The sequence below is a fragment of the Anas platyrhynchos genome, chromosome 3, assembly GCF_047663525.1.
Source record: "Anas platyrhynchos isolate ZD024472 breed Pekin duck chromosome 3, IASCAAS_PekinDuck_T2T, whole genome shotgun sequence".
NCBI lineage: Eukaryota > Metazoa > Chordata > Aves > Anseriformes > Anatidae > Anas > Anas platyrhynchos.
Genome location: NC_092589.1, coordinates 7,974,171 through 7,989,152, shown reverse-complemented (window position 1 = coordinate 7,989,152; position 14,982 = coordinate 7,974,171). Strand labels below are relative to the sequence as shown.

The following is a 14,982-nucleotide window of genomic DNA, read 5'->3' as shown; positions in this document are numbered from 1 at the left end:
TCAAAGACTTCTCTAGCTGAAGACTTACTGTGTTATTGTAAGGTTCTTAATAATCCTCTTGCAGGGCCAGAGTATTTTGCATTTTCCAATGCCATCCTAGATATTGATAATAACCCCATGTAAAACTGTTCATGTGTGGTTCCCAGGGCTGGCAAAAGCACAGGCTGCCTTTGACACAACAATCTTTGTCTTAACGAGACATTAGTAACTTGACAATTTCCTGCTTTCACAATTTCTCCAGTGTGCCAGCATGACCAGCACATCCAGTTTCTGGATGTGGAAATGCTTGTGGATCCTTAGGAGCTTGCCAGCTCAGCAACTCAAGGATATAAACAAAGCCCTGCTCACTCAACACCTGCAGCACCATGCCAAGAATAAGATAAGAGACGTGAGGGTTCAAAGTAGGGTTGAGATTCTAGAAGATGCTTCTTCTTTGGGTTAGTGCCCTCTGAGGAGGCATAGGATAGAAGCCAAAACCCCAGTAGCATAGTAGTCTGCCTGCAGGAAATAGATAAATTAAAGCTAATCCTGCAAACTTCCCAGACCAACTGCTTGATTCAAATTTTGTCCCCTTATTTCAGCAGACAAGCTGCATGCACAGCTACTTGATTGCTACCTGATTTTCCCCTGACCCTCAGCAGGCTCAGGTCTGGCCCCAGGAGTTTTCCAGTCCTTTGGGCAGTCCTGTAGGACAGCAAAACAGAGAGGCACAACAGACAGATGAAAAGACTACTTCTCTGCTCATTCTTCTTTGCACTTCAGTCTTGCAACTTTAAAATCAGCCTCTGTTTGTCCCTTAACATTTGCAGATGTTTTGTATGACAAGATGTGCATTTGTTTGTAAGCAGTTAACAACTTTGGCTGCACAGATCTTGAACATTTCCTTCCATACATGTGTATTTGCAAATTTAGTAGAGCCTTCCATTTGTTTATGCCCATGCTGTTATCTACTCATTTATGATGTAACTGGTAGGCACAATTGTGCCAAGAGATTTTATGAAAGTAAAAAAGAAAACAAACAAACAAAAAAAGGAAAAGAAGCAATTAATTGGCACCTCATATCTCCCAGCCAGCAACACAGAATTACCATGGTATTTTGTTTGACAGCAAAATCAGGTCTATTCCAACACAATCTGTAACTTTAATCACATTCACTGTAATCCCATAAAACTGAACAAGTCGTCTCAAAGATTAAAATCTGCCGAGTATAAAAGGTATTTGATAATCCTGTGAGAGATCTGCACAACATGTTCCATTGGGAATTATATTCCACCAACCAGCTCTGCACTTCACAGCTTATTAGGTATTAAAATTCTCATGCCCGGTGTAAAGTAGGATGCATGTACCCCTGATGTGTCTCTTGACACTGGGCACACATTAGCTACTATATGCTTGCTAGTTCTGTGTACCCGTAGAGAAGTTTACAAGGACGAATTCACATAAAATTCACAGGGTGGGACGTAACATGCCATAGCCACTCTGCGGCATTTGTATCCAAGTGCTTTTGGAATTCATGCTGAAACCTTTTCAGCTTTCCAGGTACATGTGCTATTATAACATTGCCATGGCTTAACTCGAATTTCTGTCTGTACTGACTGTTTTAAACTAGGGAAGGACAGGACTGTATTGTCCAAGTTAACATCCTCTTAAACACAAAGTCATCACAAAAAGGGAATGTATTACAAGGTCAGCCCAGATCAGATGCCAGAACCCTACAACTATGCTACTGGACTTTACTCCAAGGAAGTCAATGCTGCTCTATTTTACAAATACCCCTTGGGATAGAAAACAGCGTCAGTCCTCAGGTCAGGATTTGCAGATATTTCAAAACATCTATGTACCAACCATCTTTTACAGAGAACAGGAAGAGGAAGCCAGTAACTCTTCCATTTTAGCAATTTTCTCCATGACCAGCAAGATGGAAAATTCACACTAGTCAGACAGTTTTATCAAATTAATAACTAAGTGGAGGAAGGACAATACATTTGAGTTACTGTATATGATTACTAGTGAAGCATTTAATAGAGTTTCTAAATTCAAACTATTCCTTATTGGAAAAACTAATCTGCAGAAAGAACAGATAGAAGCAAACTGAGGTCAGAAGATCAGGATTTCTTTGAATTTGAAAGCTGAACTTCAAGAAAGAAGTCTTGAGGCTGCCACACTGATCAGCAGTGGGCCTAGCTTTTTATACAGTCTTTAATAATCTGAAAAAGTAGAATCAACTACAATGTTTAAAGAACAGACAGTTATCTGGGAGCTGCTATCAAAACAAGATGATAAAGCTGTAATGAACTAGGTAAATGGGAAGGAAATCAAATGAGAACATGCAAAATGGTAGCTAATAATTCTAGCAAAGAGCAATCCAAAATAAAGAACTGAATTGGAAGAAGATGCCTAGAAATCCATCATCCTGAAAAGCAGAGAAGATAGAAAGTACAGAAATATATCTATATGCAGCTGCATCAAAAAGAGTAGTTAGAAAAAAAATGTATTTGATTGACAGGGCATTTTACTGTCAAATCACTGATGAAAGAGGTAAACATACGTGGCATCAAATATACCAACATACATATCCGTAACTAAACTTAACCTACAGACCTAGGTAACCCTACAGATTTAATGGACATAATGTTTGGCCACAAACCAAAATGAACTTTCTTTGGAAACATGTTATAGGGAAAAAAAAAAAAAAAAAGATCACACCAGAAAACTTACCCAGTAAGAAAGAAGAAAGAGCAAGATTCATTGCTCTACCCTTGAATGGGTAAACTGTAGTAGGACACAGGGAAAGCTGAATATAAACAGAAAATGGTATCTCCTATACAATATACAAAATAAATGTTTACTGAATGGCAAGCAGTCAGAAAAGGAAAACACTGGAAGGTAAACATGTTGTGCTTAAGTAGCGTACATAAAAGAGCTTGCTCTGTATCAGTTAATCCATGCGGAAATATCACATGCCCAAGGACAGTAAGATCTAGAATGTTTTGCAGAGTAAGGATCATCATACAAGTAAAGCAGAATTAAATATGTTTGAATCAGAATTGTTTGTCATTCTAATGAAGCTATCACATCCATTTTATCCTCTGTACAAGTGCACAGTGAAAGCTAACACTGGATAAAATTTTTTTTCAATAAAATGTTTGCAAATGGAAATCAGGTTTCAGAATGGATTTTAGGGGAAGTATTAGCTTAGCTTGGTTTAAGGAGGAAATACTTCCTATAAGCTTTCATGCAATCCATCCCAAATAGCAAAATATGTTTTTATAACAAAGAGCATTTTCAGTCAGAATCAAAACTCTGGAAGCATGTCAAGGACATTGCCACCTTGAAAGGAAAAGGAACATCTTGAATCAAGTATGTTTGTGTTACAAGTCTTTTATCTCAAAGATTTAACCAGATCCCTATATATCTATATAGGGACATATATATAACTATATATCTCTATATATAGATACATACATATCTTCTCTGTTCAGTGTGCAGTGAATTTTCGTATTTGTTACTTTACTGGAACACTAAGTTTACACATAGGGTCCTGTCACTGGTGGTATCCCATACTTGTGCTTTTCACTTTGAATGCTACGTTAGGGTGTTTCCCATTCTGCTCATTCTTCCATACAATATCCAAAGTCCCTCCTATAGTTCTTTTTTGGTCCTTTGATGTACCAACTATCTACAGATCCTCTGTTTTTTAGTTATGTACCTAACTTTTTAGTCAATCAAACCCTCAAAACTTTTTATTACCATCCATACAAAGCTGTAATAATGTTTTAGACTTTGCTTTACTCTACACTTAGCTTAGCTACACTGTTTTCTATTCAGTCACATATAGCTCTTTCTTCAAACTAAAACAGTTTCTGCAACATTAGCACAAATATCTGAAGATTTCATTATTTTTAAAGAGGGGGGGAAAATCTCACTCTGGTGTAGATAAGCAAACATGCTCTCCTAAGTCTCAACACTGAAGTGGTGATCAACATCATCTCCAAGTTGGACTGTTAAGAAATTCTACGTCTAAAGCTATCTAGCAAACCACATGGGACTGCAGTTTATTCCTTGGCAGGCATTTAGTTTTCTGCTTTTTCTTTTTTGTTCCCTTTCCAAATTCAATTTTTCTTCAAAGAGCTGGTCTGATTTGTGCAGTCTTTACATTAGCAAGCCTCAGCTACTGCCTTCCAGATTCTCTTCCAAGAAGGGGACCTTGGCTATTAAAAGCCACAATAGAACTACATCTAGATGATTTCAGCTGACATTGCAAAACTACACAGAACAACACAAAAATGTAAAAGATGTTCCCACAATCCGTCCTTAGGACCAATTCTCTCACCCTAACTGTAGTTTACATGCAAACATATGCACTGCTCTGGACTTCGGTTGAGGTCTGGAGCACAATCTAGGAGAAGGAGGTGCTAAGGGCCCCAGGAGCTGGGCTGGTTTTATTCATTACACCAGGACAGATGAAGCAAAAGCAGAACACAGTGAGGTACACCTCAGTCTCCCAGCTGACATCTTAAGCTTGGCTATTTCTGAACACTTTGAGCCCCAAGCTGCAATCATCTAAAACAATTACTGTGGACAGAAAGGCTACGGGGTTACAGGGTTTTACAGACACAAGCCCATTCTCTAGCTGCTCTTGACTTTTCAACACAGATGTAGTAAGAAATTGTTTCTGACAGGATATCCTTTACAGACTATGAGAAGGCAGATAGTTTAGATCCAATTAAACCTGTAAAAACACTACAAAAACACCTTCATACTAGTTCCTAGCTAGCAGTGGAATGAGTACATTATGACATGGCAGATTTTTATGACAGGCAGACAACTAGATAAGTGGAAAGCTTTTAAATCAGACAGATAAAAGTACCATTAATCCCAGCAATACTACAGTTATTTCTGACAATCCTGAATGAAGGCCACTCCTGGAATACATCACTGCCTTCCCGAACCACTGGAAAATATGCTCTGCAGAATGCCTCATAGTGATCCTGGGAGATGTAATAATGTAAAATGGTGGCTTACTTCCAATTGCTAAGTTGCATTAAAAGACATCTAAAAATACAGACCTTTTTTCTCGTTAGCAATACTTCACAACATAAGCTCTTGCTGCACTTGCCAAAAAGGCTGTTCTGAAGTATAATGGGAAGAGAGAAGAGCGTGAGCATTCTATAGGTGTGAAAAAAATGAGGAAAGCCTTCATAACAGTTAATATTTTTAGTTCTAGAAACTCCTTTAGTTGAAGAAGAGATTTTATATTAAAAAGAAGTGGAAAAGAATAAAGGCATGGTTGTGCAAAGCCAGTTCAAATAAATTGAAAAGAAGGGACTTCAGCTCCTTGAAAGGGACTTCCCTGTCTGTTCCTTAAACTTGGCCTTGCAGTTGCAGGCATTGCATTATACAATTGCTTTTGTAAACTAGTTGAGTTTTATATATACATGTATTTTTTTCCACTCTTTACTACCTCTGGTAGATTGTCCAGAACTGTAATATTAGGAAACTTCTCTTAATTTCCAGCCTAAAATTATTCAAGGCCACTTGATACCCCTGTGTTCTTAGGTCAACATTGTTCTTTAGCTTACAACTTCTTTCTGCCTCCCTAGTGTTAACCTTGGTATTTATAGGCAAGTTATATTCCAGCATATCCAGCAATAAAGGATATTGTTATAGGAGACGATTACATGTGAGGTTATAAGGAAAACTTCCTCATATGGTTGTATTATAGTAGCACACATACTTCAGCTGTGTTAACAGCCCTGTTATGACAGATACCATCCATACAGAAAGGCTCACTGACTGTTAGCTCCTCAAGGCAGAGACTGACTATTTAGTCAAGTCAACCAGAGGATGAGGAAAAAAAAAAAAAGAAACGGCACATGAAGGGGAATGGGCAAATGTCATTGAGCTCATTTGTGGCAGAGCCAAGAAAACTGTGTTCTTCTGCCACCAGCTCTACGTTTCACCCCCTGGATCACAGTAGTTATTATTCCATTTGTCCTTATGGGCCCTTTGCAGCTGCAAAGCGCTACGTTTGTAGCAGTCATACTGAAGAGGCAAGACCCACAATGTTTATTCAACGTTTATCTATACTTGTTTCCTTCAGCACTCAAGTCTATGCCGCCTTATGTTTTCAGAAGTAAACTTTATCTGATATTCATCTTCAAATAATAAACCCTGCTGCTAAGACTGAATACCTCCCTGTGTTCCATAAAAGAGGCAGTGGCACAGCAACAAGCATAAAGAAGCTGTTTAACTTTTAGAGTAAGATTTCTATTTATGGGCTCTGATAGTCTGAGGCTGAGTCGAACACAATGCAGGCAGGCAGCAGCAGCAGAAAAATGTTTCTCCAGAACCCTTGAAAAGCAGCATTGGGTCTACGACTTCGCTTTACCTATCCCTCAGCAAAAGCTCCAGCTGAAGGTAATGATGCAGCCCAAAATATCTCCTGATGTTGGCTTTGTGGTCCCATCACCCCAGATTCTCTCGTCCATTTTCAGTGTTACAATAGGGCTTCACGCAGGAGTCCATTAGGTGGCCTATCACATTTCTAAGACATGGGTCAGGAGTTGCTGCTATGGTCATTTTATACATGTATATTAGTACAGGTCTGCTCTGACTGCTGAACTTACGTTATCAGGATCAGTTTATGCTCTGCACCTCTGAAGATACAAATTCCACAATGTGTCTGTCCATTTGACACACGTCACAGTTTCACTGACATCAGTGGAGCTATTTCTGGTACCAGACACCAGTCCCAAAATGCATTTCTGCAAAGCTCATTTTTATTTCAAAGTATCTGTATTATATACAGAAGATTAGGAAACCGCCTCCCTGGAGCCCCAAACATAATTTTGATGAATGTTATCATTAATTCTAAGGCAACAGCAAAAACTAACTCTATGCATAAGTAGCTGGGTATTAGACCCAAGCCAGGTCCTACATTTTTAAAATGCAACCAAAGAACAAAAGGTAAAAACTTCTGCTTTTTCACTAAGCCAAATACTACCGTGCCTTTGTTTACTGTTGCCAAATCCATTATTACCAGTCCACGTCACTGTTCACTGTTGCATTTTATAAATGCTTCAGTTAAATTAGACAAATAAAGCACTTGTAAAGTGGATACAAAAACAGGGTTACAGAATATAGTTATTGAAGATTTTTCATTCTTAAAGACTTCTACAGTGTTTGTCCTTTTCTACTTGAGATACAATCTTCCAAACAATTGCAAGATCCAAAATGAATTTTACATCTCTAGTAATGCAAAAAAAAAAAAAAAAAAAAAAAAAAAAGGCAAATAAAATGAAAAAAGCATTACAAAAGCATATTTTGCAAATTCATTTTGACAAGTATTGGTTCCATGAACTTATTTTTGCTGATGCCTTATTCACGCTAAACTTCGCTGCATATGTGTACATATAATAAAAAAAAAAAAAGAAAGGCTTTCTAGTGAGCTTACTGACAGCACTTGCAGCTAATGACATAGGATAGGCTATGTCTTGCTGTGTTGCTTATATGTTTTAAATAGTAATAAATTGTGACTGGGATCTATTGTTCTGTTGCCATTTAAGAATGGGAAACTGCTAAGCGCTCTTCTCTTCAAAACTGGAATGCTGGAAAGCACTATAAATCCCAAAGTTAATGGGCTTTTTGATAAATATTCTTAATATCCAATGTTACAGTTAGGAGGCCGAAGGGTTTCAACCACTTTGGAACACTTTCTACAAATGTTCCAGAGCCAGAAAGCTCCACCATTTGACTGAATGGTTTATGCATTAGAATTTAAGCTTTAAATATTATGAAGGATGTTTTAAAAGTGTAGCCACAGTTGCACAGTACTTGTTTTTGACATTAAAATCTGTTGCCTAGGGAATGACCCCCTTCTGCCATTGAAAGACTCCAACGTGTAATTATTCTTAAGCAGTTACTAAAAGGTGAATTTAATGTGGTGGGACCAAAATGTTTAAAATGTATTGATGTTTCAGGGAGGAAAAACACATTTGTGCTCAAGTGAATACTGCCTGGTGTTAAGGCTGCCATGAGAAAAACACATGTAGTAAATGCTGCATAAAATTAAATGTATCTTAATTTAATGTTAATTGCTTAATTTATTTCATTACTTTAAAAAAAAAAAACAAAAAAAAACAACACAACAGCACAACTGTCAATAAATGTGCACTAGCAAAAGAGAATTAATACTGAAATTCAAAGGGAGTCATGAAACCAGCTCCCCTAGAATCTTTCTAAATACATGTCTAACTCTAACTGACATGTAGGATTTATGAACAGGGGTAGGTTTATGAATAGGTGGAAAATCTGGAGAAAGAAACACTTCATAATATAAGAGGAAAACTCTTGTCTTCTGCATATCTAAAGGTCTGGTCATTTAAAATAAAACAGGCAGTAGCAGAATCTAAAGGACTGAATATTTAAGAGAAAAAATTAACATATTTATAACATTACTTATCTTAAAGATACCTCTAGTTAAGTACAATCTGGTGTATGGATCCATTGGTCAGTAAAGTCTCTGAAGCACCTCCAGACTCTCTTTAAAGCTTGTATTATACTCAAGACAAATTCTGTCAGTTATAAAAACACTTTAAAAATAGCTAATAATAACCTAACCTTCTTCTTGCTCCCACCAACTAGGATGACTGAAAGCATATATTTTATTGCTACAGCACAATTCCAGCTTTTTCATGTCTCCTTTCCCTTGCAAACCTCGCTTCCCTGTTCTTCATTGCTCTTCTTGTACATGGACAAGCCCTGTATGCTTGAAGTCTAGAAACAAAGGCCCCCACTCCTGGGAGCTTGGACATTGCCAGCAGAGACACCTGAAATTCAGCATCCATGTGCCATCTGCTATCCATAATGTAGCAAGATCCTGAACAACTTACTTCTGTACAAGCCTTCTTAAAAGTGAAAGCAAATCAGAAGTTTTCCAATTAACAACTTGGCAACTGATTTAATAATACTCATCCCTTAATCAGCACGGTAACTAGAAAAGGAATACATTTTAGCAGTTATGCCATCTATCAATCAATGCAAATGCTTCATAGCTTGAAAATGCTGAATTACAAGACGCTACTTAACCAGGCCTAACAGCCACACAGCATGCTTTTGCTGACAGTGAGAGACTGCTCAGCGGTACCAGGAACTTCCTTCTGCCTCTACCTGATAAGGAAGCATGCTATACATAGCACATTAATCTCCTTCACTATATGACACAAAGCATTAATCACGACAGCTTGCTTCAACCACAGTAAAATACTACTCCATATGCTTAACCTATGTAGATGTCAAGCCCATGGATCTGCTGATGTTGCAAAAGCTCAATCACATCCCAGAAATACAATCCCTAAAAATACATTAGCGGTGTGCAGAAACACAAGCAACATTTTTAAACAAAACTGTGCAACCTAGGGCCCTCATCCAGTAAGCTATTTGATTTTACCAGGTACCTGAAGGGCCATGTTGTAAAAGTTTAAAATACTATGTACAGCTCTCGCTTACTATGTTCAAAATACTTCAGTGCAGCTGCAACATGTACAAAAAAAGGACCTATAACAGCAATCAGAAAACAAGAATCATCTTATGACATGTCAAGTGTTTGACAAGTGCTGTAAAAGTTGACAGTCGGTGTGACCACTCTAGAGATTTGTTTAACTAGCTACGAGAAAAGAAGCATTTAGTCAAAAGAGAATATTGTCATATAGTGGATGCACTCAGATCATGAACTGCATTAGGTGGGACACCAGGAGAAGGTATAATCATCGGACAAGCGCAGGTCTGATTCTGTTAGTTTTGCCATAGAGAAGATATAAGGAGATAATGTGGCTTCTGGTTGGCTTTTTCTTCTTTGCCTCAAAGCAAAGTTGGCAATAGCCTGGACAGTGACCACAGGGCCTCAGAGGCACCTGCCTGGCCTGTTTTGCTCTGTTTCCAGGGTTTTGGCAATCGCCTCGCCGAGGATCAGACCAGAATGTCTTCACAAAGATGAAAAGGCAGAGGGCACTGGGACTCCCTGATGTGTCTGAAGGATTGCTCGTGTGTGAGATTGTCGTGATCATCTAATAGAGTCTCTGCTGTAGAAGCAGCTAAGGCCTGTGCACCACACTCTTAGAAGTTGCCCTGGTAGCTGTGCTCATGCTTCTGCCCTGAAATTTCACTTCAGCAAAGCTGGGAAGTAGGTAATTATGGGAACTAAGCTTCAATAAAGAATTAATATGATGTTCAAGGAAATGGAGCATAAGAGATTTTATGTAACTATCCTTTCTTCCCACACCACCCATAAACTTAATCATATGCTTAAGGGATTTATTTCACTGAAGCCAGGATGTTCTTCTGCATGTTGCAAACATGAAATCTCACTCCCACAGCATAGATGTTTTCAGCAAATACTTTTAATCCTTGAGAACTGCAAGAATTCGTTTTCAGTTTGCATCTTGGCATGTGTGCTACTGCACAGAGAAAAAAGATAGAGACAGTACATATTTTGTGCATCTTTGTGAAAGATGATTAGAAAACTAGGCCTTTTGGCCCTATAGAATACCTGAAAAGTAAGGACGTTTGCCACTACATTTGTTTCAGGCTTTTGTAAAGGTCATTTTAAGCACTGGAAGTTTAAACAAGGACTACAGAAAGTTAGAATACAACAAATGAGCTTGGCTTATTACATGAGGACACTGAACACGAATCCCTTTAATTCAGTGGGATGTCAGAACACTGGATTGATCACTTAAATAATTAAATACAGAAATAATACAGAAATGAGCATGGAAGTGGTCAGACCTTCACCATTTATGTACATGCTTGTACCTAAGCATCTGCTGTTCTAATAATGAGTTAACCTGACACAAGATAATGAACAGAGCTGGTCAGAAAGACAGCGTATGGAAACAAAACAATATATCTGTGTGCAGGCATGTGTGCACAAATGTGCACACACTGAGCAGGTACAAAGGTTCAAACTCTAGAACAATCTGAAGAAAAAGGATTTAGTTGGCATGAAGACTGGCAATTTGTATCTCCTAATGCTTGCACCCAAGCCTTTAAAGTCTCTACCACCACAAAGTAACTTCAAATCACTCATTACTCTTGAGAAATGGTTTAAATCACAGCTTTCAAATTTCTTTGTGGTATTTTCTTCTGTTCTGGACCTGTGTTTGTGATTTACTTTGAAAAGTAACTTTTCTGTGCCAGGAAAGAACAAATACATATACTATGCTGTCAGATCTTCTGGCTTGCTTCTTGAACCCAAACTCTGGAAAACTTGCTATTCCCTGCTCAAAAGTTCAATTATTTAATTGCATTGCTCTGGTACAACAACGATGAAATCATCCTTAGGCCACCCTTAACTCGTTTTCCCATGTTGCTGTTTATCATGTAGTTCTCTCACATCATTACCTCTGCCTTGTGTGCCTTGTTGTGCTACTCACCTCTTCCCTACACTATTCCTGTTCCTTGATGTGCCCAGTTGATCCTGAGGAGTGGTTTAGTTGGGACCCCTTCCAGCTCACTTAAAAATGCAGGAGCACAAAGGAGCATGTGGAAATGACCCTAAGCCCATCTCTCTTCATGGAGCTGCTGGGCCTTACTTTCTGAGAGAACTATACTGGATAAAGGTTTCTGCTATCTTTCTACCTATTTTAGCTGCTGGTCCCACTACTGTAAGGTTTGTACCTGTTCTTACTATTTTAGTTGACAGTACTGGGGCCATTCCAAACATCTTGCTTCCACCCCTATCTCTCCACTGACCTTGGCCCCAGTAAATTAGGGGACTTTAGCAATACCACCACAAGAAATGTAGTGCATATCTGAGCAGGAGAGGTAGGAACTTCAGGCTAACAAGTTCACAGGTATTTAACAGTGGACCACATCTAAGTACAGTTTGAACATCTTCAGGTCTACTGAAAATAACATCTCTGCTCAATGGTCCAAGCAAGTACAGTTTTAGTGGCAGGGAAAGCATCTCTGAAGTGTGTCACTTCAGTTTTCTATCCCTACCATTCAGCCTAAGAACAGTCCTTTATGACAGCAGAAAGTCTGAGTGACAAACCCTTTTACAAAACACTGCATTAAAAGGTTAAATGATTATTTTGAATATGCACTGTTATATTTTGGTGACATTTTGCAGACGTGCAGCGTTTGTTTGTAATTATTCCACGAATGTAGGACTGAGAACACACCTACACTTCATTTAATATACTGTGAACTGCATTCCCAACTTGGAGCTGAAGTATCGAAAATATTGCGTCCCCATGTTGCTCCCGATCAGCCATTTCCTTTAATTATGGAAGGGGCATAATTAGCAGGACACGCTAGTTGCCACAGCTCACCTGACAGACATATAAGGAGGTGGTATCTGCAGTGTGGAGGTGGCTGGCAGGTTGTGCCAGCTTTGTCAGAGTTTGCTGGGTGAGTTTGAAGAACTCAAGAAAGAAGTTAACTGTCTCTGGCCTGACTTTTCCTTTATAAAAACTCAGGCTTTTCTGCGAGAACTGATTCTGAAAGAGTAATATAAATCATATGCAGGAAGGGAAGCACCTAGAGAAGAGCAGGTGCCTGTACCAATTGTGTGCACCAATGTAAATTAGGGTAAGCTGGAAGAGTCCCACAGATCCTACTTGGAGGGTGTTGGCAAATACCATTGTAACACACTTCTTTGTGAGGTTCCTTTCATGCTCCCTCCTCATTGTTAGTCAGAAAGTGATTTCATTGTGACTTCAGTGTTGTGTTAGCACAACTCTTTCTAATAAATCTTTTATTTGGCTTATATGAAGTGCCAATATTTGAGTAATAAGAATGATCTTTTATGTACCAGATTTCCTTGTAGCTGAAGTGAAATAAGGTAATGATCTTTTATGTACCAGATTTCCTTGTAGCTGAAGTGAAATAAGGTAAGCATATATTCTAATAGTTACATGGATGAGAGAGGAGGTCACAATGTGTTTTCATCTCCTCATGCTAGTATTCTCACTGACGTCAAAAGACAGACTCACATCAGCATGACAAAGAAGTAGGATTTAGCCCTCAATCAAAAATTCTGGGAACAACAACTTGTGTGAACTAGAGAAGAAAGAAGGCTTATGAAAACAATTACAAGGGTTTTGCTTTGAGATAATGTTGACGGCTGTATCAAGAGATGCAGGTTGCCTTCAGGGAGCCAGCTAGAACCTGGGGAAGAGACAGCTGAAATTTGCATATCTGCCTGAAAGATTCTCTTAAGACCCTCTTCCAGGTCAGGTTTTGAGAGGTGAAATACCTGCAGTGTGTAAAAGGCTTGCAAGTATTTACAGAGCTCAGCTAATGAATTACCTGCCCCACCTCCTGCTCCCTCTGCTAACCACAGTAAATACCACATGCTGTTTCTGTGCAGACATGTATGTGTTTCCGTGCTAGTGTAAGGGGCAGCCTACAAACTATGCAGGGGACAGAGAGGGCTGAGAAAGCACTCAGGCACAAGGTAAAGAACAGCCTCTCCTAGCTGCCTAAATCCATATTTCAGAGAAGTACAGACTTGGCAGTAAGGAGATCCTAGCCTGGGAGTGAAAGAATCGCAGCCTGCCAATGGGAAGACAAGTAGGATCAGATGCAACACTTGAAGAAAGTTCAAGTACAAAGAGGGGGGATATTTAAAATAACTGTTTAATTGTAACAGCAGTTTCTACCTCAAATGCAACAGCCTCTATGTAATTACTTTGGGCCAGAAGCTGCAGGCAACACTTTATTGAACTTTTGCTTCTCACAGTAGAAGTGCAAGTTCTATTTATACCAGGCTACTGACAGGATCCTGCCTTGACAGTTTTATTTAACTGAGGATTCAAAGGCTTTGTCTCTTTGATGCTGTTTTGACCCTGATTCTTCAAAGGACAGAGGACATGGAGTTCAGGGTGCCCAGGAACTCTCAGCAAATACTTAGCAACTTAGAAGGATTGGTCTGAAGACTCCAGACCAAAACATATATATTTTTTTGTGTCAGATCTCCTTTTCAGGATACTCCCCCGCCCCTAAAATTTTTAAGGTATAAATGCATTAGAAGCTGAGGTAATCATTGGGATATATGGATTGGAATAAAATAGGATGCAAACACAAATTCAATACTATTTTAAGGCTGGCGGTGGTAACAAAATTCTCTCACTGTTTTTGGCAAAATGCCCAGTTATGCCTTAGACAACAGTCAAGATTTTCAAAAGGGAATTTTCTGTGATTATGGCATGAAATGTACTCAGCTACTTTCACATCTTAGTTTGTATGCTACTTTATAAGAAAGCAGAGGGCTAGACTTATTAGTTATTCAATGATAGAATTATCATCATCTTAGTTTCAATGCCACCAACTGTTTCTTTAAAATTTACATTTCATATGCCAGCAGATAGTCATCGTGACAGTAAGGTTTCTGCTGAAGTTTGCATACCAGAGCAACTGTTCTAAACTATCAATTACACATACTGAAAAATAAATACCAAAACCAGCTCATCTTTCCTAAACTGATACCAACTAAATACATCTAAAACTTAACCACATGATGTCTGACAGGCTTGTATGATTCAAAAGCAGATAGTTGGAAATGCAATATGATTCTGAACCAAATCTTGCCTTACCGTGTACTACAGGATAATTCATTCATTGTTTTAAATCAGAAACTGAGTACAGTGAGAACAGAAAAAAACACTGACCTTTCTTTGCTAGATTACTGTTGGGTTCGTATTTCTCAATCAGTTGTTGAACTTGCTCTTGTTTTAATGGCGGATAAAGGATTTCATTTAATCGTGGATCACGTTGCTTAAGGTTTATAAATTCCATCATTTGATCAACAGTAAGGTATGGTTTGCTCTTGGCACCACTAGGGAAAAATTAAAGCAAAAGCAAAGCAATCAAAATATGTTTCTTTGAAATCATGTTCAATGTTCTGTAATTTCTCAGGGAAACTGAAATAAAATTCAAATTATGATACAAAAACAAAAACAAACAAACAAAAAACCA

General features: G+C 38.5%; 1 protein-coding gene across 11 annotated transcripts in view; it reads right to left on the bottom strand.

The window, feature by feature from the left end:
• Positions 1-14,982, bottom strand: part of PLCB1 (phospholipase C beta 1) — a 376,029-nt gene that overhangs the window by 127,517 nt on the left and 233,530 nt on the right. For all 11 annotated transcript variants that reach the window (XM_027455554.3, XM_027455555.3, XM_027455561.3 and 8 more), the window contains one exon: positions 14,676-14,842. In XM_027455554.3, coding sequence (XP_027311355.1) covers positions 14,676-14,842 — 167 coding nt within the window. The remainder of the gene's footprint in view (positions 1-14,675; positions 14,843-14,982) is intronic.